At 50.0% G+C, this 26,137-nt stretch overlaps 1 protein-coding gene across 1 annotated transcript; it reads left to right on the top strand.

The window, feature by feature from the left end:
- Positions 1 to 6,236: 6,236 nt before the first annotated feature.
- Positions 6,237 to 21,649, top strand: Fam89a (family with sequence similarity 89 member A). The gene is made up of 2 exons (XM_028889799.2): positions 6,237 to 6,551; positions 20,292 to 21,649. The coding sequence occupies exons 1-2, from the start codon at positions 6,282 to 6,284 to the stop codon at positions 20,550 to 20,552; spliced, it is 531 nt and encodes a 176-aa protein (XP_028745632.1). The 5' UTR covers positions 6,237 to 6,281; the 3' UTR covers positions 20,553 to 21,649.
- Positions 21,650 to 26,137: the final 4,488 nt, after the last annotated feature.

Raw genomic sequence — 26,137 nt, 5'->3', positions numbered from 1 at the left:
GGTTTAGAAGACCAGGCTGGGTTTTGTGAATAAAACTGAATGCATGTTTGTGTCATCAAAAACAAAAACAAACAAACAAACAAAATAAAGAGTGGGCCAGCAAAACGGCTAAGTGGGTAAAAGCACTTGCCACTGAGCCTGATGACCTGAGTTTGGTCTCTGAGACACACATAGTGAAGGGAGAGAACCATAAGTTGTCCTCTGACTTACACACACGGCACGGCACAACACACATTAAATACATAAAAATGTAATACATCTTAGAAGCTTAATTTTTAATGGTCTTAGGATCTCTAGGACAGAGACAGGCAAGCCAAAGATTATTTTGCTGTATTGTTTTTGTTTTTTGTTTTGTTTTGTTTTTGAGATAGGGTCTTGCTCTATAGCCCAGGCTAGCCTCAAATTTGTGGTCCTTGTGTCTCAGCCTCCTGTGTGTTGGGATTACAAGTGTGCACCATCACACCTGACTGTAGGTTGTTACTTTAAAATTCTCTTTTAGTTTATAGTAAGTTTTCCCAGAGTGAATTCACACATTACTAAGTTGTCTTAGTTAGGTTTTCTACTAGTATGATGAAACACCATGACCAAAGTCACTTGGGGAGGAAAGGGTTTATTTTGTTCACAGTTCCATATAGCAGTTCATCATCAAAAACAGTGAGGGCAGGAACTTAGGAAGGGCAGGAACCTGGAGGCAGGAGCTGATGCAGAGGCTGTGGAGGGGTGCTGCTTACTGATTTGCTCCCCATGGCTTTACTCAGCCTGTTTTCTTTTAGAACCCAGGTCCACTAGCCTAGAGTTGGCCCCACCCACAGTGGGCTGGGCCCTCCCACATCAACTAATTAAGAAAACGCACTGCAGGCTTGCCTACAGCCGATCTCACAGAGGCGTTTTCTCTATTGAGGCTCCCTCCTCTCTGGTGACTCTAGCTTGTACCAAGTTGACATAAAACTGCCCAGGATATAGTTAGTCAAACTTTTAAGGAGGAGAATAAAAAAGGTGGAGACCTATTTACTGAGTCACACAGGTCTTTGTGGTCACCAGGGATTGACAGCAGAGTCCAGTCTGGCTAATCCGTGGAACTGCACAGGGCACAGTTTCCTCTGCTTTGTCCTGTGGGATTCTGATGACTGCGTCTGAATCAATTCTGTCTAGTCTTCCAGTTCTATTTACAACCCAATTCCCTCGGTGTGCAAATTCCCAGCGCATGGATGCTGGAAGTGTCCACGTGCCTCCACTGTGGATGGGTGCTGGGAACTTCATCCTCGCTCTGCTTTCTGCTTGGGGAGGTTTGTCCACAGAACCTGGTTGGTGTTCACTGAAACTGAGTGATGCCTGGTGGGGATCTCCAAGCTTTCAGTTTCTGCAAAGCTGTTATCTGAACAGGGCTTCCCAAGTATCGAAAGCACTTTTGGACACAGTGAGTGAGCTGGTGACTGGACTTTTCAAAGGTTGGCCTTGTGTCCGCTGAATAACTTTGATTTTGTATGGGACTCTCCATTCTCATTCATTCAGGATTTTAAAAGGAGAATGTAAATAGGTGGAGTCTGTGGATAATTCTCACATCTCTGAATGCCACCTGCCATATGTGCATGCCAAGCTCTGTAAAGTATCCTTCCTACTCCCAAGCACAGCTTTGGCTCCTACAAGGACGCTTCATGAGCCCCACCCCCATTCACAGCTTACTAGCCCTCCTTACCAGGGACTGAGCCCATTTAAAAAAAAAAAAAAAGCAGATGAGATGAAAATATATTTTGAGAATATCCAACGATTTTTTGAACATGCCATCAGTATAAAAAGGTGTTAGCGAGACATCTTACACTCTGTATTTGGTGACCACTGTGTATCTTGTACAGCACCTCCCAGCTAGGACCAACCACATCTCAGGACTCAGCTGTGTCTCCTGGTTAGTCACTAACACTTTGGATGGTTCAACTGGGGCACCACAGTTGAGTGACAACTAATATACTCAAAAAAATAAGTCAACAGATTGCCGCCACCCTGGAGCACCGGTTCTGGCACATGGTTCTGTCCTTGACCCGGTCCTGTTTATCATTTCCATTGATGACTTTGGAGGTCCCTTGGCTGGGAATACCTGCTCTCTCAGCTTCATTTCATCAAGAACCCATGGGAATCACTGGACAGACCTCAAGGAGGAAAGAGGGAATGTGACCCACAGAGGCCTCTGCAAAACACACCACAGAGCACAGAGAGCCTCGGAGCAGCCAATGTGGCCACTGTCACTGTCATCATAAATGATGACTTCATTAATTCAGAGGGCAAGAATTCAAGAGAGGATAGGCACGAAAATCGGTGAAGAGTCAAAGTTCAGGGTGTGATAGTGCCATGCCAGCACCATCAAGGGGCTGAGGTGAGAGGATGTGTATGAGTTCAAGACTATCCTGAGCCACATAGTGAACTCTAGGTGGGCTTAATTACAATGTAAGATTCTGTCTCCGACAAAAACAAGTCAATAAGGGTTCAGATAGTTTTGCCCAGTTAGGACTCAATAAGGCAAATAAAAAATGGCGGCAATCACTATGGAGAATGCCAATGATGCGTATATTCAGCCTTGGTAGGTTTTAACACTGTGGGTGTGGGCTATTGCTCCTTCGTGTGACTTCCCTGCAAAGGGATTAAACTGTAGCTGGGTTAAAGCTCACTGTTGTTTGGAAGTGTGAAGCATCAAACCAGACTTCACGTGGGTTTAAGCTTTGAAAGGAGCCTGCTCACAGCGCGTGCAGGGTGAAGCCTGGAACTGCTCAGCACTTGTCAAATACAGCTGGACTCTCTCTCACACACACCCCAACCCCTCCCTCAACCCCCCGCCCCCCCAGCCTCCTCGAGCAAGAAACTGTGAGCTGGTGGTGTTTAGAGGAGAGTGAGGAGGCAAAGAGGTGGCACACGGTGTCCTGCCAGGCAGCTGTAGGGCTCAAGGTTCTGTGACCTTGTGTAAGGACCCTGGGAGGTGTGTGCTCAGGCTGCTCCAGGAGAGGAGAATGGCCACTCTGATGGCCTCAGGGGCAGACGGCCCTGGTACTTGAGCAGAATACACTGGCTGCTGAGAGTGACTAAGTTGTGAGGGCGGAACCTCATGAATGGGATTAGTGTCCTCAGGAAAGGCTCCAGGGAGCGCCCCTCCACCCTGTGAGGACAGACAGAAGGCTGTTTGTGTGACAGACACTGTGTGACGCACGGGTTCTCGAGGTGCCTTGATCTTGGACTCCCCAGCCTCAGAACCAGGAGCAGCAAACTTGGTTGTTAATAAATAACCAAGTCTGAGGTATTTGGTGAGAGAAGCTCCAGCAGACAGAGACAGCGTAGTATCAGAGGAAAGCCAAGACTGCATATTCCAGCGTTGTCAGAAGTTGCTTTACTATCCCCCTTCTTTCGTAAGCACGGACTTTAAAAAGCAGGTACTAGGAGAAGGCTGGGGAGAAAGCTCAGTCAGGAAAGTGCTTGTCACAGAAGCATGAGGACCTGATTCGGGGTTCCTTAGCACCCATGTAAAGATCGGTGTGGGAAGGCACCCGTGAGCCCAGCACTGGGAAGAGAGACGGGAGGACCCCCGGAGCTTGCTGGCTGGTCAGTCTAGCTGATTGGGCAGGCTCCAGGTTCGGCGAGAGGCCCTGTCTCAGAAAAGGTGGAGGTAAGAGTGTTTGATGGCCAGCCCGGTGACCTTAGTTTGACCCCTGGCATCGGCACAGTGGCTTTCCTGGAAGTTGTCCTCTGACCTCCACATGTGCACACACACAAAATAAATACAGTGGAAGACACTTGACAATGGATCCCCTGGCTTCTGTTACACACACACACACACACACACACACACACACACACACACACACATACACACACCCCTGAGGCCTGATGGCACAGTTCAGCAGTGGAGCACCTTTGCAGCAGACACAAGCAGTATTTAATCCCTGGCATGGCTAAATAAATAAATAAACAAAGCATGCATGTGCTGGCACTTCCCATGGGTGTCAAAATATTTAGTTGACTGTTGCATAATTGTGTCTGGTTTATTCACGCAGTCCTTATCAGTATTGAATTAGTTCTGTAGTGATGTCTGTGCATCTTGGGGTGTTATTTGCTGACAGGGATTTTAATATGTTCACTACTTTGAGTACATACCAGAAGGTAGGGCCCTTTAAACCCTGTGGTTGGCACTGGCCAGGTTGTCCTGACACAAAGGTCCCTAGGCTGTTTTCTAACTGGCTTCATCCTCTTTCCTTCAGCATCCTCCTTCCGCGGAAGGATGTACTTTAAGATGACTTCAGGGCCTCAGATGCTTTGCAATGCTTCCTCTTGCTCTATCGACTCACTTGACCATTCTGTTAGGTCTTCTAGAGAGGCAGTAAGGTGGCGGGTGAAAAAGAATCCAGGCCGGCCAGGTTGTGAAAGGCAGGTCTACTGTTTTCCACCCCACCCTCTTCCCTTCCTCCCTCCATCCCTCCCTCCCTCCATCCCTCCCACACAGACAATCTCAGACTCTCCATTGCTCAACAGGTGGATGATGAAGGACCACCTAGGGTTTGGGAAGGTGAGACGCTGAATGCCTGGGAAATTGTGGGCAGGTGGGTAGGTGGTCTCCAGGGTGCCTGCCCTTAGATCTCACTGCCTAGCCCACGGCTTCTCACTGGCTGGGTCTAACATCAGCTTCCCAGGTTGATTTTGGGGTGGGCTCCATGTACAGTGGCAGAAAGCCCCCAGGCTAGAAGGTGCTTTTACAGCAGGCATCTGAAGCGCCTAAAACATTATGCTCCTACTGAATTAACTAGAATCATTCAGTCCCTTTAAAACTAAACTCAGTAGCCACGTGCATGAAAGTTCTCAATACTGGCTCCCTAGGTTTCTCTGCTATTGAACAGAGCTCTCATTTCCTCATCTTGAATCTGAGCCGGTGGGTATCTTTTGCTAACGCTAATGTTTGAGACTTCTGGGGAGGGCAAAACCTGTTTCTGACTCATTTCTCTCTCTCTCTCTCTCTCTCTCTCTCTCTCTCTCTCTCTCTCTCTCTCTCTCTCTCTCTCTCTCTCCCCCTTCCCCCTAGACAGGGTTTCTCTGTGTAGCACAGGGTTTCTCTGTGTAGCACAGGGTTTCTCTGTGTAGCACAGGGTTTCTCTGTGTAGCTTTGGTGCCTGTAACGGATCTCGCTCTGCAGACCAGGCTGGCCTCAAACTCAGCGAGATCCGCCTGGCTGTACCTCCCAAGTGCTGGGAATAGACGTGTGCCACCACCACCCGGCCATTTCTCTTTTCTTTAAGGCATACTTTTACTTACTTTTGCTGAAGCTGGCAAAGAGTTCCTGAGATTCAACATCTCTCCCTAACTCCCCAACACTTCACTTTTCATTTTTTCCACTTACTGATTTTAGGGTGTATGCTGTGTACACATGTCACGATGGTGTGTGTAAGTCAGATCACAACTTGGCAGGAGTCGGTTCTCTCTTTCCACCAGGTGGAGCAGGGTCGTTATTCCTTGACATTTCTATTTAGAATTACTTTAGTGTTCTTGGCTGGGCTGAAAGACAAGTTGGTCCATTTCTTTAAAGGAGTGAACAAAGCAGTCTTCTTGACCTTGACATCCACAGTGGCGGCAAACAAGCCCCTGTGAATGAGCACTGTGTGCTGTTGTGGCTGGGGCCAGCACTCTGGGTTTTCATGCTCACGTTGAGGCGCAGGCATTCCCGGGGTTCGGTGCTGGAACTGGGCCCCCTTGGTTGATAGAAGCTGTTTCAGTGGCTGGTCATAGTTAAGACAGCGAGGCTAGACTCATCCAGTCAGGAGCCTATCTGGAGTGTAGAAGACCACGAGGGTTTGGGGTGCAGAATGGGTGGTGGGAGCAGCGCTGGTCGGGTGAGCCTGGGGGGCTGGAAGTGGGGTTCAGAGGGGAGGGGAGATGACCAGCTCGAGGTGGGGTGCACAGGGCTGGAGTAGGACTGGAAAGTGGAATATAGGGAGGTGGAGACCCGCTGGAGATGTGATGAAGAAGGGAGGGGGTTGACTGCATGAGGGGGTTCACGGAGCTGAGACTTAAGGTGTCCGGGGGTGGTTGGTCCGGGGCGCAGATGGGTGGGGATGGAGCTGGAGGCCAGCCGGCCTTCAGGGAGCCGCCTCAGAGCAGCAGGGAGCCTAGGAGGAGGGCGGGCCCCGAGGAGGGGCGGAGACCAGGGGGCCGGGCAGCGGGCGGGCCTCGGGCGGGCGGGAAGTGGGTGGGGACCCGCGGGGCTCCGGGGACCTCGGCTGAGCTGCGCGCGCCTGTGTTGGCGCCGAGGCGAGATGAGCGGGGCAGGGTCCGCGGGCACGGCCCGGGGGCTGCGGGTAGAGGGGCTGCCGCCGCTACCCAAAAGCCTGAGCGGGCTGTTGCACTCGGCGGCGGGTGGCGCGGCGGGCGGCTGGCGGCACCTGGAGCGGCTGTACGCGCAGAAGTCGCGCATCCAGGACGAGCTGAGCCGAGGGGGCGCGGGCGGCGGCGGGGCGAGGACTTCGGGCACGCGGACCAAGCCCCCCAACCTGGACGCTGCGCTGGCGCTGTTGCGCAAGGAGATGGTAAGGACTAGGCGCCGTGGGTCCCGTCGAGGGACAGTCCCCTCTGGTCCCTGAAAGCCCGTGCTCCCCTCTCGGATTTCCCGTGGCTGGATATCCACGCTCAGGACTGCCTTAGATTCTGGGGTTCTCCAGGGCCAGGCCAGGGCGCGGCATGGTCTGCCTACCGGGTCCCAGGAGAAACAGGCTTCCTGTGAGCCTGCGGATCGGTGTGGACAGCAGATGGATGGCCGGGCCCCTCCCCGGCTGCCCGCCAGGAATCCGATTACCGGCACGGAAGCCGTGCTCCGGCCGGGTGAAGTCCTTACGTCTGGTCTCAAACAATGGGGTTTAGTTTTTCTCCGTCCTGCGAAGTGCAGTAGGTGTTCCTGGACCAGGACTCGCGATTCAGGGTGACGCCAGGGCAGGGATTTGGGCCGCAGGGAGCCCTGACCCAGCTTGCTTCCTGTGGCAGGCCAGGTAGGGAGGGACAGAGACATCCACCCAAGACTCTGCCCTCTTTCCTTTCCCCTAGTCCAAGATCCACTGGGCCAGGTAAATACTAAAGAAGTCTAATATAAGAAAACTGTTTATCCTGAGAATAAATTTGCCAAACAAAGTTAGAGGAGTTGACTCCTTTAATCATCCAGTGCGTTTTACATATGGTTTAGAAAAATTAGATTTCTGCTGCCTTCTTAAGTCTACCCTGCAAACTAAGACCTAATTGAATCCACTATGCAGTCTTTTTTTTTTTTTTCCCACCGAGATGGGGTTTCTCTGTGTAGCTTTGGAGCTTGTCCTGGAACTCCCTCTGTAGACCAGGAGGTCTCAAACTCACAGAGATCCTCCTGGCTCTGCCCCCACCCCCACCCGAGTGCTGGCATTAAAGGCGGGCGCCACCACCACCGGGCCACTATGCAGTCTTAATGCTTTTTCATCATGGAAGTGATGTCTAATTCCCTCTGAAAGGATTTCCCAAGTTTCTTACAGTTCTTCTAAGTTCCAAACCACCCACCTTTCTTTATTAATACCACTCCTCGGAGTCTAGCGCATCCAGCAAATGGCATTTGATTAAATACATCCATACCTAGTGTGTTTACGGCCTGAACTAGGACATAACATGAACCTCTGTGTGAAATAAGACTGGCCCCTAGGTGTTGGAGGGTTTGTTTGTTTTTTTTCTTGCATAAGATGCAGGATGACTTCTGGCTCTGAAGCTCTACTTTATAAACATCCGAGGGAGGCTGGGGAGCCCTGCTGCATTCCCGAAGGGATTTCCCAGGTCCCTCCTGATGTGACTAAAGTACAGAACCTTATAATTACGCCTTGGGCGGTAGCTCCGAAGCTCACCTGTAGGAAATGAGCGGCTGTCAGTCTGCCTGATAACAGTGTGAAAGGTAGGGTTTGGCGACAGGCCCTGACAGGCCCATTCAGAAAACCATCACAAGGATATTCAGTCTGTCTTGCAGCTCAAGAGACTGACTGACCTGGGGGAACAGTGAGGTTTCTGCTACAACTCAGGTCTTGCTTAAACAAGAACGGACTTTCATTTCCAGAGCCTCCTGCAGAATGTCTGTGTTGATCGATTTAATTTGAAGGCCTGAGGTCAAATCTGTGGTGGGGATATAATTCCATGTCGGGACAGGATGTGACAAGTGCCTGAGGGAAACAGTGAGCATAGAAAGAGGGAGTGTCCCCCGGATGGAGTGAGGGGTTCTTCTCCATGGGGTTGCAGAGTCTGAGGTGGGAAGGCCTCAGGAGACAGCAGAGAGTGGAGCAGTGAGCCTCCAGCTTGACTGCCCGGAATCTGAACAAGTGACGCTTAGGAGGGTGGCCGTGTGGCTATGGGAAGCGAGGGCCACAGGTCATCAGCAGGAGTAGAAACTTTGAGGTGTGCAACATGAACAGCAGGCTCCTGGAAAACGCCCTGGGTGCACCTGGGAGTGATGGGCACAGTGGAAGCCAGCTTATTGGCAACAAACCCCCCAGAGTCACAAGAATTGCTAATGGGTCCTCAAAGCTGATAAGGAAAAAGTGAATCAAAGATGACTCAAGGGTTTTGTTTGTTTACTGAGGGGAAGTGTTTTGAAACAACAACTAAGAACCACAGTCCTAGAACTGGGACTATCGCTCAGTGGCAGAGCTCTTGCCCCGGGCGCGCAGGAGGCCTGTGCAGGAGGCCTGTGTTAACTACTTTCGTCATTGCTCTGACAGAAGCGACGATGACGTAAGGGAGGAGGCTTTATCCCGGCTCCCTGTTGCAGGGTACAGTCTAGAGTGGTGAGGAAAGGATGCAGGCAGGGGCGTGAGGCAGCTGGTGGCATTCTGTCTGCAGTCAGGATTCGAAGAGATGAATGCTGGTTCTTGGCTTCGTTTTCTCTTTTCTTCAGCCTGGGATCCAAGGCCATGGCAAGATACCACCCATGGGTAGGATGGGTCTTCCCAGTTAATTAACTAACCTCAATTAACCCAATCTAGAAACTCCCTCAGAAACTTCCAGATGTTTCTCTCCTAGGTAGTTCAAGATCCTGTTGACAGTCAATATTAATCATTCCCGTGTTCAGGTTCAATATCAAGCAAATCTCCCCATATCACAGTTCAGCACACAGAGATGATTACAGCTAATAGTTTGAGATATGCAAATATTTTGGCTGTATGTAAATATTCTGGTTGAACGTATACCCTGATGTGGCAGGGTGCACCTGTGACCTCACCAGTAGGGAAGTTGAGGAAGGAAGATTGTAAGTTTGAGTGCAACCCTGGTTACACAACAAGACCCTGGCTTAAAAAACAAAAGACAAGTGCTTTTTATACATTGTCTAACTCCTTGTGTTTTAGTTTTGTCTCTGTTCCTGGGATAATATACCCTCAAAAAACAACTTAAGAATTTATTCAGCCTACAATTCCAAGTTACAGTCTATCATTTTGGGATGGCAAAGCCATAAGAACCTAAAGCCATTAGTTAGTTCCAAGTAGAGAGAATGAATGCATGCATGCATGTTAGTGTTCAGCCCCCTACCCCCTCTACTTATACAGTTCAGGATCCTCTGCCTCGGGAATGGTATCTGCCCACAGTGGGCTGGGTCATCATATATTAATTACCACATCAATTAACATTCCAGACTATTCTCCAGATATTCCACCAGGCCAACCTAATCTAGACAATTTTTGAGACTTTCTTTTCAGGGGTTTCAGGGTTGTGCTACACTGATAATTAGAACTAACCATCACACCTTGTAAATTCTTCATGGAAGAGGCACTCTACATGTATTTTATATTATTTTTCTTCCTCTTCCTCCTTCCTTTTTGAGACAAGGTCTCACTATATAGCCCTTGGCTGGCCTGCAACTCAGAAATCCACCTGCCTCTGCCTTCTGAGTGCTGGGATTAAAGATATTCACCACTACTCCCAGCTTATTTTCTTAAAAAATCTTTTAGATTTTACTATTTTTAATTAAATGCATGAGTGTATGTATACATGGGAGTATGTGTACATGAGTGCAAGAACCCTTGGAGGCCAGAAGGAACTGGATTTACAGGTGGGTGTTGGGAACTGAACTTGGGCCCTTTGCCAGAGCAGTGTGAGTTGTTGCTCTCTGAGCCATCTCTCCAGATCCCAATTATATTTTCCAAAGTCAGCTGCTCCCAGCTTAATTCCCCCGAGTTCTCACCCTTCATTGGGTCTGTGGGGCTCCACAGCCCTGCCTGATCATTGCACCGTCTGGTCTGTACAGGCAGTCACATGAAGCACGAATACCTGGGTCACAGTGTATTTATGCCGCAGCTCAATTTTGGAGGGTGCATTCTGCAAACATGTTTCTGTCACTATGTATTGTTGGGTCTTCAGTGAGTGCAGAGGGTGAATAGTGTGGCGGTGCTCTGTCGGTTCGGACCTTGTTAATGGGTCCAAAGGAAGTTTCTTACAGCATTGTGTTAGGGAGAGTGCTGTTGGGGGAGGGGACTCACGACATACCATCTGTAGAGGAGTGTGCCCAACAGTTCAGATGCAGAGTTGGAGGGTGGAGGAGGAGAGCTGGTTGGAGCAGAAGGTGCAAGTGTCACCTCAAAGGCGGGACACTAATGATAAGAGTTAGGGGAGCTGCTACATGGACTGGAGAGGGCAGGAGCCCCTTGGGGCAGAGGCTCCATCCCGTGACTGGTTAACACTGTACTCTCCTCAGAGTTGTGCCTCCGATCCATGTTACTTCCTGTTCTAGTAACCCCGTGTCTGTGAGATTTTGTCACTCTGAGTCCCTGTAGCCTCCAGGGAAGAGTCCATTTTGAGAGAGCCAAAGGTCACACCAGTGCTTATTGACTGTAAAAGCAATCATTTTTTAAAAATCCTTTTATTTATTGAGTTTTTGTGGTGGTTTTGTTTTTGAGACTGTCTTACCATTAGCCCTGCCTGGCCTAGAACTCTCTTTTAGCGGTATTTATTTATATTATTATTTTTGAGATGGGATCTCAAATAGCCCAGGTTCACTTTGAACTATGCGGCTAAGGTTGACCTTGACTCTTGTTTGCTTATTATTTTTTTTTAATCTTTAATTTTTTTGAGATGGAGTCTTACTATGTAGGCCAGACTTACTGAGAACTTGAGGTCTCTGCCTCCCAAATGTGGGGGTTATAGGCATGCACCACTATGACACTCAGCCGGAAAAGGCCGTTTAAAAGCACTGTTCTAGGGCTGGGAAGATGGCCCACTGGGTATAAAGTGCTCGTGTGCAAGCATGAGGATCCGAGTTTGGATCCCCAGATCACAGAAAAGCCGGACATGGCAGCGTGAGCCTGTAATTCCAGCTCCAGGAGCAGAGACAAAAGAATCTCTGAAGCTCACTGGCCAGCCGGTCCAAAACAGTCAGCTCCAGGTTCAATGGGAGACTCTGTCTCAGAGATAAGCTAGACATGAAACTGAGGAGACATTGATGTTGCGTGCGCATGCGCACGCGCGCGCGCGCGCGCGCGCGCGCGCGCGCACACACACACACACACACAGAGTTTGTTATATTCTCAACAGAAAGGCAGAGTCACATTCTGGATGTTCACAGAGTGGGCATTTGTAAGATGCTGCAGAGGGCTAAGGGCAAACAGGAAATCTGGAGATGTGAGTGGATATGGGTGTCTCTACGCGGTCCAGACCGCTAGACTTTGACCTGTTTCCCTCCTTCCTGAGGTGAGCAGTAGCACCTCAGGCTCCTGTTTACCGACTGAACTCCCGAGTGCTTCATCAGTTGCTCATGCTTCTTCTTCCCCGTCCAGTTAAAGCAGCCATCTGTTGCATGTAAATGTCAGAGGGCCCCAGCTCTTGGCACACTGGGCATCTTTCCATCTGCTGAGGCCTCCGAGGAGCAGGAGCCTAGGCAGTGGCTGCTGCATCTCAAGGATGCTGGTGCTTCCCACGCCCGCCCCTTTGTTCTGGGTCTCCATCCCTGCCTTACTGAGGCTCTTAATGCTAGGTAGGGGGTGGGAGGCCTTGGAGGGACAACCATGGCTCACTGCAGGTCACTCCAGCGAGCAGCAGCTGGGAGCTTTGAGGTTCCGCTCTTGGAGTGCCAGAGGAAGCTCCCTGTGGATTCCAGACTTCCATGATGCTGTGACAGAAACCACACGTGCAGACTGAGCTCTGAGCCAGCCAGTCAGATCCATGCCCAATGCCAATGCCAGCTGAGGCTTCTGACACGGTGCCTCTCTCCCACACTTGTTTCCATAAAGGCCACCCATTGCTTCATTCCTTCCTCTGCTGGTCCCTGTCCCTGCAGACACAGAACACTGAGATGGTTGTTCTCAGGACGCAGGAGACAGAAATCCAGGCCTGCCTTCCAGAGCAACAGAAACTCACTAAGGCTTGTTCATTTTACTATTATTTGTTTACGTTTAAGTTTGTGTGTGTGTGTGTGTGTGTGTGTGTGTGTGCGCATATGTGTCATGTGCAAACATGTCTTCTTGTGCCTGTGGAGGGCAAAGGACTCTTTGCAGGAGTCAGTTCTCTCCTCCTACCATGTGGGTCCCAGGGATCTAACTCAGGTCGTCAGCCTCGGCAAGAAGCATCCCTTACTCACTGAGCCATCTTGCCAGCCCAACCCTGTTCATTTTTATTGGCTCTGTTAGTGTCTTTGATTGGCTCTGAGAGCCACAGCTGCCTGGTCTTGCAGGCCTATATATTCTGAATCTTGTATAAGGGATGAGAAGTGGCGTCCTTGATCAGAGGAGCAGACTTTTCCCTGTGACCAGAGCTCCATAGTACAGGATGATCTATGGGAAACCAGGTCTGTTCCAGCCAGGAATAAGTCGACAAGACAGAAGAAGATGACTAAGGTACGTACTGAAGTGCAAGTGTGGAAAGAGGCTGTTGAAGCCAGGCCTGGTGGCTCATCCCTGTAATCTCATCACCCTGAAGTGGAGGCAGGGGGATCACTGCGAGTTTGAACCTAGCCTGAGATACACCGTGAGGCCCTGTCTCCAAAAAGCAAATGAAAAGTGGTAGAAGAAAATAAACACCATCGAAGATAAATTACAGTGTTCAGCATCCTTTGTAACGGCTGATGTAAAAATGACTGTGCTGTGCCTAAAAGACCAGCCAAGACTTGACAGGAGGCTGGCGGGGGGGCCTCTCCTGCCTGGCTGGCAGAGGCCGGTGCACTTGGTTTTGGAGGTCAGTTTCACAATACCCATGGAGTTGAATCTGAAGCTGCCCTTCGGCCCTGCAACTTCATTTCCTTAAAAACTCTAAAACAGTGCTTTACAGAACGCAAGGGAAAACTTCGGCGCAGCTTTGTTCATGGGAGTGGGGGTACACTTCACGTGAGTCCACGTGGACGTTAGAGGATAGACCGCCTCGGGTGGTGGTCCTCAAGTGGCATCCACCGGCGTTTGTTGTTGACACAGACTCTCTCACTGAAGAGGCGAGGGTGGCCGGCCATCCCAGGGGTCCTCCTTTCCAGGACTCTGTGTTTCTGACTCCTGGACCGCAGCAGCTTTTTACACATAGGCTCTTGGCAGGTCTTTCTGCTTGCAAAGAGGTGACTCTTGAGGAGTCATCCCTCAGCCCTGCGTACTGGTTTTGAAGCCATGATAGGGACCTAGGACGTGGGCAGTGTGACAGCTCTGACCCGTTTTTACAGCTCTGTAGACCTGGGACTCAACGCTGACTGAGCCCTCCTAGCTTGATTAGGGGATCTCTTTCCAGGCCCATCGCACCTCTGTTTTAACCTTGCTTCAGATTTGAGGCCTGAGGTTGGGGTGGGATGGAAAGGACTCGTGAGTCTCCCGCCCCACCCCACCCCACCTCACCTCACCGACACTTGTGTCTTCTCCCACACTCGTCATTTTCAGAAACGCATCTTACAGATACGGTCGCACGAGGGAATAGCAATTCTCCTGCATGGGTGTAATAGAGTTTGGCTGTTTGTCTTCCAACCCAGTATTTTGTTCTGTTTTCTGGTTTTTCGAGACAGGGTTTCTCTGTGGAAACCTGGAGCAGCCCTGGCTGTCCTGGAACCTGCTTTGTAAACCAGTCTGGCCTCGAACTTACAGATGTGCCTGCCTCTGCCCCCCCAACCCCCCCTTCAGGAGTGCTCTACCACTCCTGGCCTTTGGCCTTCAGTTGAGACTTAATATATTACCCAGGCTGACCTGTGAGTCACGATCATCTTGCCTCAGCCTCCTGAGTAGTTAGAATTGCAGGTACATACCACGGCACCCAACTGCAGAGCTTTTTTGTTTGAAACAAGTATTTATTTTAGGCTGGGTGGGGTAGTGCATGTCTTTAATCCCAGCACTTGGAGGCACAGACAGGTGAGTTTGAGGCCAATCTGACCTACATAGCAAGTTCCAGGACATAGAAAGACCTTGTCCCAAAAACTAAATAAAGAATGTCTATGTGCGTGTACCTGAGTATGTGTGCGACATATGCATGCACCACCTGATTTGTGTGTGAGCATGTGTGTGAGCATGTGTGCATGCACTTGTGACTATGTCTATGGAGGCCAGAGGTTGACTTTACATGTCTTCCTGAGTCCCTTCCCACTTTATTTTGTGAGACAGGTTTCTCACTGAACCTGGGGCTTGACAATTTTGGCTAGACTAGCTGTTCTAGGCATCCTCCTGTCTCTGCCTACCCTGCTAGGATTACAGGTGTGCACCGCCACACCCGGCTTTTACTTGGGTTTTGGGGATTGAACTCAGGTCAGCATGCTCTCGAGACAAGCTCTTTATCTACTGAGCCATCTCCTCATCCCTTGCACAATAACTTTTTAACCTTGACAAGGGACAGTGGGCATCATCTCCTAGAGGTCTTTGTGTGACACTCACAGGCTAATACTCCCCCATCCCCCACCCTCACCTCCTACACCTGGCCAGGAATAAGAACATTTCTCTGTGTGTTTGTTTTGCTTTGAATCTTCACTGTAGTGGGGAAGAAGTTGCTTTCCTGTTTAGTTTTGTAAATAGAGTAGTGTATCATTCCTGGTGTGTTTTTTTTTTTTTTTTTTTTTTTTTTTTTTTTTTTTTTTTTTTTTTTTTTTTTTTTTGTTGTCTGATTTTGAACCTTGAATGAGAAATAATTTACACTGTGGAGCTCAGGTAGACTGTGCTTGGCACACCATTGGGTGGAGGTTGGGGGTCCCACTGGTATAACTAGGTAACAAGCTAATTAAAACAAGGGACTTATTCCTAAAAGGTACTTTTTTTTTTTTGGAGACAGGGTCTCATTATGTATCTATTTTGGGTTGGAACTCACTGTGTAGACCAGGCTGGCCTTGGACTCACAGAGATCCTCCTGCCTCTGCCTCTCCAGTGCTAGGATCAAAGGTATGTGTTGTTTTTAACTAAGTCTATCGTTCAATTTTATCAATAAAGTCTCCGAAGCCAGATGCTGGGGTGAAAACCTGCTAGCTCAGAGAGGCAGAGAAAGCTGACCTTCCTCCTACACCGTTGTCATCACCGTCGCAGAAAAGGGGGCTTTTCCTACTCTGTCTCAAACAAAAAACTCCTCCAACCATATCTCCTTGCCTTCTGCTTCCTGTGCATCTCTCTTCCCAGCCTCCCAACTTCCCCTCACTCTCTATGGGCACTTCCAGTCAACTGGTTGCTTGCTCTGCCTCTTGACCTATGGTTGATTTGAACATAATCTCAGGGTTCACAATGTGATCAAATAAATATCCTGCAACAGGTGTGCACCACCATGCCCAGCTAATATGTCTTAATATTTTAATGTTTCGTTTTGAGTCAGCAAAAATTTCCTTTTTTCCTCCTAGTATTTTGTGTATGTGTGTGTGTACATCCTGTTTGTGAGTGTGCATGCTCCTGTGTGTGTGTACATCCTGTTTGTGAGTGTGCATGCTCCTGTGTGGAGGCCAGAGGCTAAAGGATACCATTAGGTGTCTTCCTCCGGTTCTCTCCACCCTGTGTTTTGAGATATGGTCTTCCACTGTACCTGAGATTCACTGATTTGGGTGGAATGACTCCAGTGAGCTCTAGGCATCCCACTCTGCCTTCTCGGCACTGGGGTTATATTACAGGGATGCTGCTGCTCACAGATAGCCACCTGCCTCAGCCTCCCGAGTGCTGAGACTAAAGCTGTGCACCACCACACCTGGCTATGGCTGGCTTTTAAAAGTGTGGGTTTGGGGGATCATTTTTGCATGGCAAGCACTTTACAGACTGAGCCATCTCCCTAGACCCAAAAGGTTCCTCTGGACAGAGGATGGTGGTGAGCACCTGTCACTCCAGCACTTGGGAGGCAGAAACAGGAGGATCAGGGGTTCAAGGTCATCTTTGCTGTAAGTTGAGTTGAGGCCAGCCAGGGCTCCATGAGAACCAGTCTAAAGAAAGAAAAGCTTCTAGGCCTCTTTTTTTTTTTTTTTTTTTTTTTTTGGTTTTTCGAGACAGGGTTTCTCTGCATAGCTTTTTCCTGGAGCTCACTTGGTAGCCCAGGCTGGCCTTGAACTCACAGAGATCCCCCTGGCTCTGCCTCCCCAGTGCTGGGATTAAAGGCATGCGCCACCACCGCCCGGCAGCTTCTAGGCCTCTTAAGCCCCAGCCACCTAGTGATGACCCCCACCCCAGCCTCAGTGAGTTTCTGGGACTCTAGTGACCCTCAGCCCAGCAGGGAGCCACCATCCTGTCTGAGATGATTCCTGCAACTGAGCCTATTGTTAAATTCCCCTAGAGCAGTGGTTCTGAACCTTCCTAACGCTGCGACCCTTTAATACAGTTCCTCATGTTGTGGTGACTCCCAACCATGAAATTTTATATATATTTAGCCACTTCATAACTGTAATGATCTGATATGCAACCCTAAAGGGGTCAAGACCCACAGGCTGAGAACTGCTGCCCTAGTGAAAGGCCGCAGGTTCTGGCAGCAGGGGGTGAGGAGAGAGAATGGCAGAGAGGAAGCAGGCAGCCCAGGCAGAGAGGAAGCAAGCAGCCCCGGCAGAGGAGGGAAGGATAAGCAGCTTGTGGGGACTGAGCTGGCCCTCATCATCATGTCCTACTGTGAGTCACAATAAAGGATGGGAAACCACAGGGGCTGAGGTGACTATGATTTGTGGAAATGAGCCTAAAGTTTTCAAAATGCCTCCAGAAGAAAGCTGTCCTTTCTAAATCCTACAGAGTTGTGTGCTTCAGGGACACTTGGGTGGGTGTTTTGGGCTTGCTTATGGGTAAGGATGGGGATAATTCCTTAACACTTCTTTCCTGGAAGGGTGAGTTGCTCTTGCCCATGGGGTGACTTCATTATGTCCTGTAGTTCAGTCCTGGGGCATGCTCTCCTCCTTGTCCTCATCCAGACCCCTTAGCAAAGAGCCTTCTGGAGGAGCCCGGGCTGGCCCACTGTGCCCCTCTCAAGCCATGTGGGCATGCTGTAAGCACACAGCATGCCTGTCCAGCCATGGCCTCTGGGTTCCCACTCTAACATGAGTCCCTAAACCCGGACAGGTCTTTGTATTCATTCAGTCATCGAGAACCAGCTATGCTGAAGACTACCTGTGCTGGCTAGAATGTCACTGTCACTCACCTCTTATACTTAAGGAAAATTCTGCCTAGTGGGAGGAAGTTAGCCTGGTGCCTGGAGCAGTTGTTCTGAGGAGCTGAGGCAGGTGTGATCATGTACTACTACTGTATTTAGGTAAAATCCTTGCCTGTGCACTGGGCACGTGTTTGGCTGTGTAACAGGTGTGTCAGGACCATGCTGAGTCTCTAGGCGGGTCAGGTGTTTCTAGGCCAGTGTCACACCCAATGACAGGGCAGCTCTGTGAATCATCCCTGTGTACCAGTGCAGGGAGGTCCTTTCAGATTCTCCACTTACCACCGTGTGCTGGGCACGTCCTCGGGTATCCAGGAAGACTTCACTTGGAAAAACCCGGCCCCACGAGTCTTGGGTGACATGGGTTCATGACCTTGTCATCCAGCAGTTTTAGAGGCACAGAGCTGAGGCTTTTGTCTCCCCCTGGACTGACCCCTCGGGCCCCCAGAGGGTGAACATTACTGTCTGCTCAGAGCTCCTTCGGCCTTCCTGGGGTCTGTTCTTGACATGAGAAGTAATCTTGGTGTCTTTCACTTGATGGTAAGGCAGTGACTGGGTAGGAGACACGTGTCATAGGAGCCTCTTCTTAGATACTTGAAGCAAGCACAGGTATGAGTCTTGGAAGGTGTGGCTTTACCAAAGATAAATTTGAGAGCAGACAGGCGTATTAGTCAGAACCTTGAGCCGTGGAGGTTGTGTTCATATCTGCAATAGAATCTTGGAACATAGGAGCCATGCACAGGAAGGATTTGGCCAGAACATCCCAATGAAAACAACAGCCAACAGGCTGTTTTGTCCTCTGATGCTATCACTATGTAGCTCAGGCTGGCCTCAAACTCACAATCCTCCTGCCTCAGCTTCCCATGGGATGTCAGCCATGCTCTACCATGCCTGACTTGGCTGTTTGCTCTTTTTAGGCCAGAGGGTGTGGTCTGCCTTCAGATATCTAAAGTGTGGTTAGGAAAGAGTGACATGAGGTCTGTTTGCATGTGGGTGGTCACACCTAGGGTTGGGCTCTCCAGGCTGGACGCTGGAGAGGCTGTGACTTTGGGTAATAAGGTTACATCTGATTGACATCCTCCTTGAGCCTGACATTAGCATCCTAGGTCTGGGGCTACTGGAGTCTTTCTCTTTCCCTGGGCCATTATTTTTGTTTGTTTGTTTGTTTTGCTTGTTTTTTGTTTTTTCGAGACAGGGTTTCATAGCATGAATCTTAAAAGTTCTTATTAATAAAATCCAACCTGAGGCCAGTTATTGGGGTGAATGCTAGATCAGAGAAGCAGAACAAGTCACAGCTTCCTCATCTTGCCAGTTCCTCAGCTGATCCTGTTTCCTCAGACTGGAAGCGTCTGAGTTCTCATCCAGAATGAATCTCAGCTGAACTGCTGCTCCAAAGCCTGAAACCTTAACCAGCTAAAAGCTTCTAGTTTCTGGTCTTCACACCTTATATATCTTTCCTTTCTACCATCACTCCCTGGGATTAAAGGCTTGCTTTCTGGTATTAAAAGCATGAGTCACCACGCTTGGCTGTATCCTTGAACAGATGGATTTCTGCCTCTCGAATGCTAGGATTAAAGGTGTGTGCCACCATTTTCTAGCCTTTGTATCTAGTGGCTGTTCTGTCTCTGACCCCAGATAAGTTTATTAGGGTGCACAATATTTTGGGGAACACAATACCACCTCTGTGTAGCTTTGCTTCTTTCCTGGACCTTGCTCTGTAGACCAGGCTGGCCTCGAACTCACAGAGATCCGCCTGGCTCTGCCTCCCGAGTGCTGGGATTAAAGGCGTGCGCCACCACCGCCAGGCTTCCCTGGGCCATTCTGGTGGTAACTTTCATCTTGTCTGACCGGGGTGGCTGCTGTGCGGGAAGCAGGAGGTGCTTTTTCAAGCTGCTAACACGGTGCTTGGCCTGTTAAAGGTTGAGGTGTGCGGGCTCCCCGGCAGTTCTGAGCATCACCCCCTCCCTGGGTTTAGGCTTGATGGAACCCAGGCTTTTCCCAACCCGGCTGCTTCTCGCCATAGGGCAGGCGGGAGGGAGAGAGGAAGGTGAGGCTGAACAATTGCTGCCTGCCATTCCCACACATTCCTTGTCCCCTGCCACTTGTTTTTGTGAAATGTCCAACAGGTTGGTATAAGGCTGCATCTTCAGTTCCTAGTTCATTGTCTTGGGGGACGGATCACACTAGGCCCTGTCTAGAAGAGAGAGTGTCTGAACTCTGCCCTGCCTGGAAAACCCTGAGGCAGATGGGGTTGCTTACAAGTGTGCCCCGCCACACTGACCAGTGAGATCCTGTCCCTGGCCGGGGGAAATCTGCTGCCTGAGAACAACAGATGTGGGAGCTTGTCAGGGTTGCAAGGAAGTCATGTGTGGGTCTTCTCTGAGTGTGGTTGTGGGAAGCCGTAATGTCTCCGGGACCTGGCATCCACAATGAAACCGGCTGAGGTGCCCAGAACATGCCCTGCTGTTGCTTCGTTGGGTGTGTCTGGAGCGCCAGGGCAAATTCAGGCTGGGCTCACTGCCCCCAGGTATGGACTCACCCACTCAGGTCCGAGGTATGGCATGACACAGTGGGAGCACGTGTCCACCTGGATTGGAATTCCACAGTGTCCCATTGATGCTGCCTGCCTTAAGCCTTCCTGAGGGAAGGAACGTGCTAGCCCAGGCAGATTTCTAGTGGGGTGTTCAACTAAAATTCGATGTTAGCACTGACTTAGCTTGTACCCCCTCCCTTCCCTCAAGGTCGGCCTCCGACAGCTCGACATGTCCTTGCTCTGCCAGCTGTACAGCCTCTACGAGTCCATTCAGGAGTACAAGGGAGCTTGCCAGGCCGCCTCCAGCCTGGACTGCACCTATGCATTGGAGAATGGCTTCTTCGATGACGAGGAGGACTTCCAGGAGCAGGGCTCTCTCCAAGAAGACCAGGGCCGAGGCCCTCCCCGGGACTTGTCGCTGCCCGTTACCCATCTCTCCAACAGTGACTGGATTCTGGAGTCCATCTAGCACCTCTGGAGTCTATCAGCACAGACAGACAGGCAGCATCTGTTTCTCTTCTTTCAGGACAGTACGTCAGCCTCTTCCTGGTGGACAGTCCACGGGCATGTGGGAACATGTGCCACTAGTTTAACTTGTGGGTGGGTGTGGAGTTTGTTGACAAGCGGACAGCCTGCTTAGTTGGCCTCAGGGTCTTCCCAGATGACCTCGAGGCACGTTACAATATCCTTGACGCCTTTAGTAACCCCCGTCGGAAGCTGTGACGAAAGGGTTCCACGTGGAAAGCCTTCATGGGCACTTTGGGTGGGCTTCTTTGTAGATGGCAGGTGTGTTATGTCCTCTCCGGTTTAAGAGTGCCACACTGGCATGTGAAATATGAAAACCACCATTTCCCTGCTCAGAGGCCCCAAGGCAGTCTGCATCGTTTCTTGCTGCCACTGAGCTGTTAGCTTCTTTGCTCAGATTTATTTGGAAGTGGCATCGCTGATTCATGAGAGCTTTCCAGGAGGAGGAAATATTCTGCCACTCTGGTCAATTTGCTTTTCTGCAACTACCAAAATTGATATCAGGCATAGGTAGAGGGAAAAGACATGAATGAATATACATTGAATGGAGAGAGAAAACAAACCTGGGACAATATTTGTATGGCTCACCATAAGTGAGTGACTGTTTATGGCTACAGACCTGATTGTAAACTTCCAAGCAGTAGTTACCTGAAGCCTTAATAATATTTATTAAAACACTTCAGAAGAGCATCGCACTGGAGGCAAAACATGGATACAATGCTCAACTGTCTCTTGTCATGTATCATTTTGTTCGGGGGGTCTGGGGATGTGGTTCAGTGGATCCAGTGAGTCTCTAGCATGTAGGAGGACCTTAGTTATCATGTTAACTGGGCATGATGGTGTATGCCTATAATCCCAGGACTGAGGTGGAGGTAGGAGGATCAGAGGTTCAAGGTCACCCTTGGCAACACAGAGAGTTTAGGGCCATTCTGGGCTGTCCTTTCTCAAAACAGAAATTGTATTGAGTTTAGACTTACAACCTGCATGTGAGTCCAATATAATGCATAATAAAAGAAACTTAGGACTTCTTTGGCCACTAAATGAACTTCAGAAGATATATTTATTTTATTTCTCTGTTAAGTTTGGACAGTCATTTCATTGGTACCAGGCCACATTTACACCAAGATTTTACCTTGTTTCTCACATCATGCCAAGCTCCTTGGTCCTCTTCTAGTGACAAGTCTGCTCATGAGTGCCCTCTTGAGGCCAACAAGGGGAAGTACAATGTAGCAATTGTGGGACCTTTTCCTGGGGAGTTACAAGTATCTACTCACCCCAAACAGGGCACCAGTGACAAACCAAAGCAAGGCTTACACAAAAGTCCGACCTGGCAAACCGATGAGCTTATTCATGTTACTTACTGGAGTGTGAGTGATCCCCAAACAGCTACATCATCCAAAGTCCCCCTCCAGGATGGTTGATGACCTCCCCATAGCTGTGTAGAGGAAGGTCCTCTATTCTCCCCCTACCCCGCCCCCAGCAGCTAACCTCTCACACTCTACACACTCTCTCACCTCCAAGACCAGACCAAGGAGACCAGACGCTGCTGGGACAGAATTCCACATCGCTGGGAGAGCTTTACAGAATCTCAGGGGAGGGTCATTAGACGCCCCCTGTGAAGGATCGGCAGCAGGCCTGATCCTGAGGCTCCCTTTTGGGTGTCACAGCTGCTCTGGTCCAGGTAAGAACGGCTGCTGTGCTCGGAGGCCAGTGTGCTGGTTAGTTTGTCAACACGAGCGTGAGGCATCTTGGAAGTGGGAATGTCAGTTGAATTTTCTCCATCAGACTGACCTGCAGGCATATCTGGGGTGCTTCTTGATGGATGACTGATATGGGAGGGCCCGGCCTCCTGCGAGTGCTGCCACCCTGAGCAGGTGGTCCTGAACAGTATAAGAATCGTAGCCGATGGAGTCCGAGGGGTCAAGCCAGTAGGCGGCCTTCTCCCAGGCTCTGTGCGTCCTGACGGTGGATTATAATAAAGTGTAAGAAGTGTGAACCTGAACCCTTTCCTCTCCCGAGTTGTTCTTGGTCAGTGTTTTACCACAGCAACAGAAAGCCAACTAGGACAGGCTGCATCCAGTTACACAACAACCCAAGCATTCCCCCGTCTGCGCTGTAAGAAACTAGGTTAAGACAGAGGAAGACAGGTGTCTCTGCTCAGCATCTCTGCTGGCAGCAAAGGGAAGGGGGTCGGTGAGTTGCCACCAGCCTGTGACAGAATGGTTCAGACAGGACAAGAGATTGGAAGCAGAAAATCTGGTCACCTGCAGGTACCCTGCTTCCGGGCTAAGTCCTGCTTAGCTATGAGATAACCCTAGGTTGGCTGCTCTCAGCCCTGATTGCCTTAAGGTCACTTGGAGAGCTTTGGAAGACCTCCAGCAGCAGTGCCCCACCCCAAATCTGGATCTTAGATGCTGGAGGGTCTGAGCCTGTTAGCAGATGGGAGGTATAGGTCAGTAAAAGCACGTTCCACTGTGCACCTCTCTATTATAAACGATCTGGTTTATCTATAACCCCCCCCCCAATTACCTACAGCTGCCTTATAAAAATTCACACGGCACAATAAAATTGCTTTTTGATGCATTTTGTTTGCTTTTTTTGGTTGTTGTTTTTTGTTTTTCAAGTGAGTTGACAAGTTAGGACAAAGCAGGGCAGATAACATGAAGCCAGACTTTGGAAAATGGCCACACTGCAGGGAAGACAAGGCATCCTGTTTGTTTTAGGATGCATAGGGCAGCTCTGACCTTGATTCCAATCCAAGCCCAGAGTGAGTGAGCGAGCAAGTGAGTGAGAAAGCACTACAGAGCAGGTGCCTTTTCCTCCCAAGTGTGTCCGGCCAAGTGTGTCCACCCAAGTGTGTCCGGCCAAGTATGTCCACCCAAGAGTGTCCCCACAAGGCGACTTCTGGGAAGATCAGGAACGGTTGTTTTCTTGGTTGGGATTTTGATCAAGGTCTCACTCTGTTGCTCAGGCTGGTCTTGGACTCATGGCATTCCCCTTGCCTCAGCTGTCCAAATGTGGAGATTTTAAGACTTGTATCCATCTGCCCCTTGGTCAGAATGGAGTACACCCCACACCCCTGGCTGGGGTACTAGAGCTTCGTGCACTGCCCTTACACCCACAGGTGAGAGCCCTGCTCTCTTGCAGTGAGCATCGATGCCCTGGTGGATGGGCACAGCTAGTCACGTGGGATTTTGCAGCAGGTGGAAACAGTCTCCCAAAGCTGTCTGAAGGTAGAGCCTCAGGAGTTTGTATCTGAAGCACGTGTGGAGAGGGCCTTTATGGAACTGCTCAATAACTTTGAAATGGGATTACTTGGTATTACCTAGGTGGGGAATGCCACCAGTGGTACTTTATAAGGAGGGTAGAGGGACACTTGACTGAGACTAGTGATGCTGGCCAGGTACAAGCCAGGGAGTGTGCACAGCAGCTGTCTCTACAGCAGGGTTCCCCTTAGCACCTCCAGGGGACGCACAGCTTGTGTGTGTGTGTGTGTGTGTGTGTGTGTGTGTAGTGACACACAAGAAACTGCTTAGGCTCCCTGTCTGCCTTCCTTATGCAGGAATGAGCATGTTCTAAAGCCTCCTAGCTGCAGGCATCTGGTATTGACTCCTGGGCACCTCCATGTTCTCTGATAGCTCATCACCAGAGAGCCAACATGTATCAGCCCATCACTGGACCCAACACTCCTCATCTTCCACACCCAAGACACTTCCTGACCTACTGAGAGCCAGCGAAGTCGACGGGTTTCTTCTGGTCATTATGGGGAATTAATAAGCCATCGCTGTAAAGCCCTTAAAACTGCCTGCCACAAGCCGGGCAGTGGTGGCTCACGCCTTTAATCCCAGCACTCGGGAGGCAGAGGCAGGCGGATCTCTGTGAGTTTGAGTCCAGCCTGGTCTACAGAGTGAGATCCAGGACAGGCGCAAAGCTACACAGAGAAACCCTGTCTCGAAAAACAAAAAACAAAACTGCCTGCCACAGCTCAACAGGACATGCAGGCATTTATTGCATGGGAGTAGGCAGGTCGGCTCCTATTTCATGTCCCAGATTCTGGCTTTCGTGTTCCTTCTTTGTTGATACTTCAGAAGCCAGGATTTAGCTTGAAGCTAGAAACACTTTCCCTCACAGGTTTTTCTCACTGAATGAAGGCTGTTGGTAGGCACAAGCCGGACTGTTAGAACTGTCAGGGTCCCAGCAACACGTTCACTTCCTTTCAGTCACTGTTTCCCTCGGAGTCAGACTCACACTGAAACCTGGTTCTGGTCACCTGATTCCTCTCCATATCAAAACTCCTTCTGGTCTCCCTTCTCTGCACCGCACTGTATTTGAAGAACGGTAAGTTGTTCTTTTCTTTTTTCTTTTTTGGTTTTTCGAGACAGGGTTTCTCTGTAGCCTTGGGCCTTTCCTGGATCTCGCTCTGTAGACCAGGCTGGCCTCGAACTCACAGAGATCCGCCTGCTTCTGTTCTTTTTAAGGAAGAAATACAGACCCCCTGAGATAAGGGGGACTTGATCTTGTCACTTCTCTGGTGTGACTCTGCACTCCCAGTAGCCATTCTGCGGTTTCAACGTTGTCTTTAAGCTTTCTGATTAATGCGGCCTTGCGAGAATCTAAAAACATCCTTTTGTGGGCCCCATGTGTCTCCCCAGTTTGGTTCACAGGGCTCCAGACACTGTAACCAAGAGCGCTTGTCTCACGGGCTGTACTGTCTGCAGCACTCTCGTACGCAGCATGGTCTCTCTTGGCATTGAAAACAAGAGCCAGCAGTGGACTCTGCCAGAGCTTCAGGTTTCTTCCTCTGAGACAAGTCATTCTATGGCCCAGGCTGACTTCAAACTCTCCATCCTCCTGCTGCAGCCTCCTGAGTGCTGGGATTACAGGGAGTGTAACGCCTGGCTTCAGCCTGTTTATTACTGTGGTCATGAGTTGTGGAGGCCCAGATTACTCAGGGCCAGAGAATCTGAGCTTGCTTTACCCAGCAGGGCTGCATAAGGAGATAATTTGATCACGGGCGTGTTTACCAGGTGTTTGTTAGGGTCTACACTTGGCTGTGAGGTGTGCTTTAATCTTGCAAGGGGGAAGTCTTTTGCCTCTCCCCTTGGCATTGTTATAAAAAGGCTTTGAATGAGGCCACTGGGTATTGATCCAGGTCCTCCTGAAACTCTTGTGTTTCTGTCTTTCTTCTGGTCAATAGGTCTTTCTTTCTAATACTTTCTTATCCTCTCTTGTAAGAACCCTTCAAAAGGTGGGAGCTGGCCTCCCACAATGGGGCAGGTTTTCCTGGAGTGCACATGCTCTCCCTGCCCCCACCCTTTTCTCCCCCGCACCCTCCCAAGAGGGCTTCTCTGTGAAACAGTCTTGCCTGTCCTGGAACTAACTCTGTAGACCAGGTTGGCCTTGAACTCACAGAGATCCACCCGCCTCTGCCTCCTAAGTGCTGGGATTAAAGGCCTGAGCCGCCACCACCTGGCTACCCCCCCAATTTTTTTTTCTCAATTAATATTCAGTGTGTTAACAACTTGCAGA

Source organism: Peromyscus leucopus, chromosome 5 (assembly GCF_004664715.2).
Source record: "Peromyscus leucopus breed LL Stock chromosome 5, UCI_PerLeu_2.1, whole genome shotgun sequence".
Lineage (NCBI taxonomy): Eukaryota > Metazoa > Chordata > Mammalia > Rodentia > Cricetidae > Peromyscus > Peromyscus leucopus.
The sequence above is the reverse complement of the archived record's forward strand: the minus strand, read 5'-3'. Positions and strand labels throughout refer to the sequence as shown.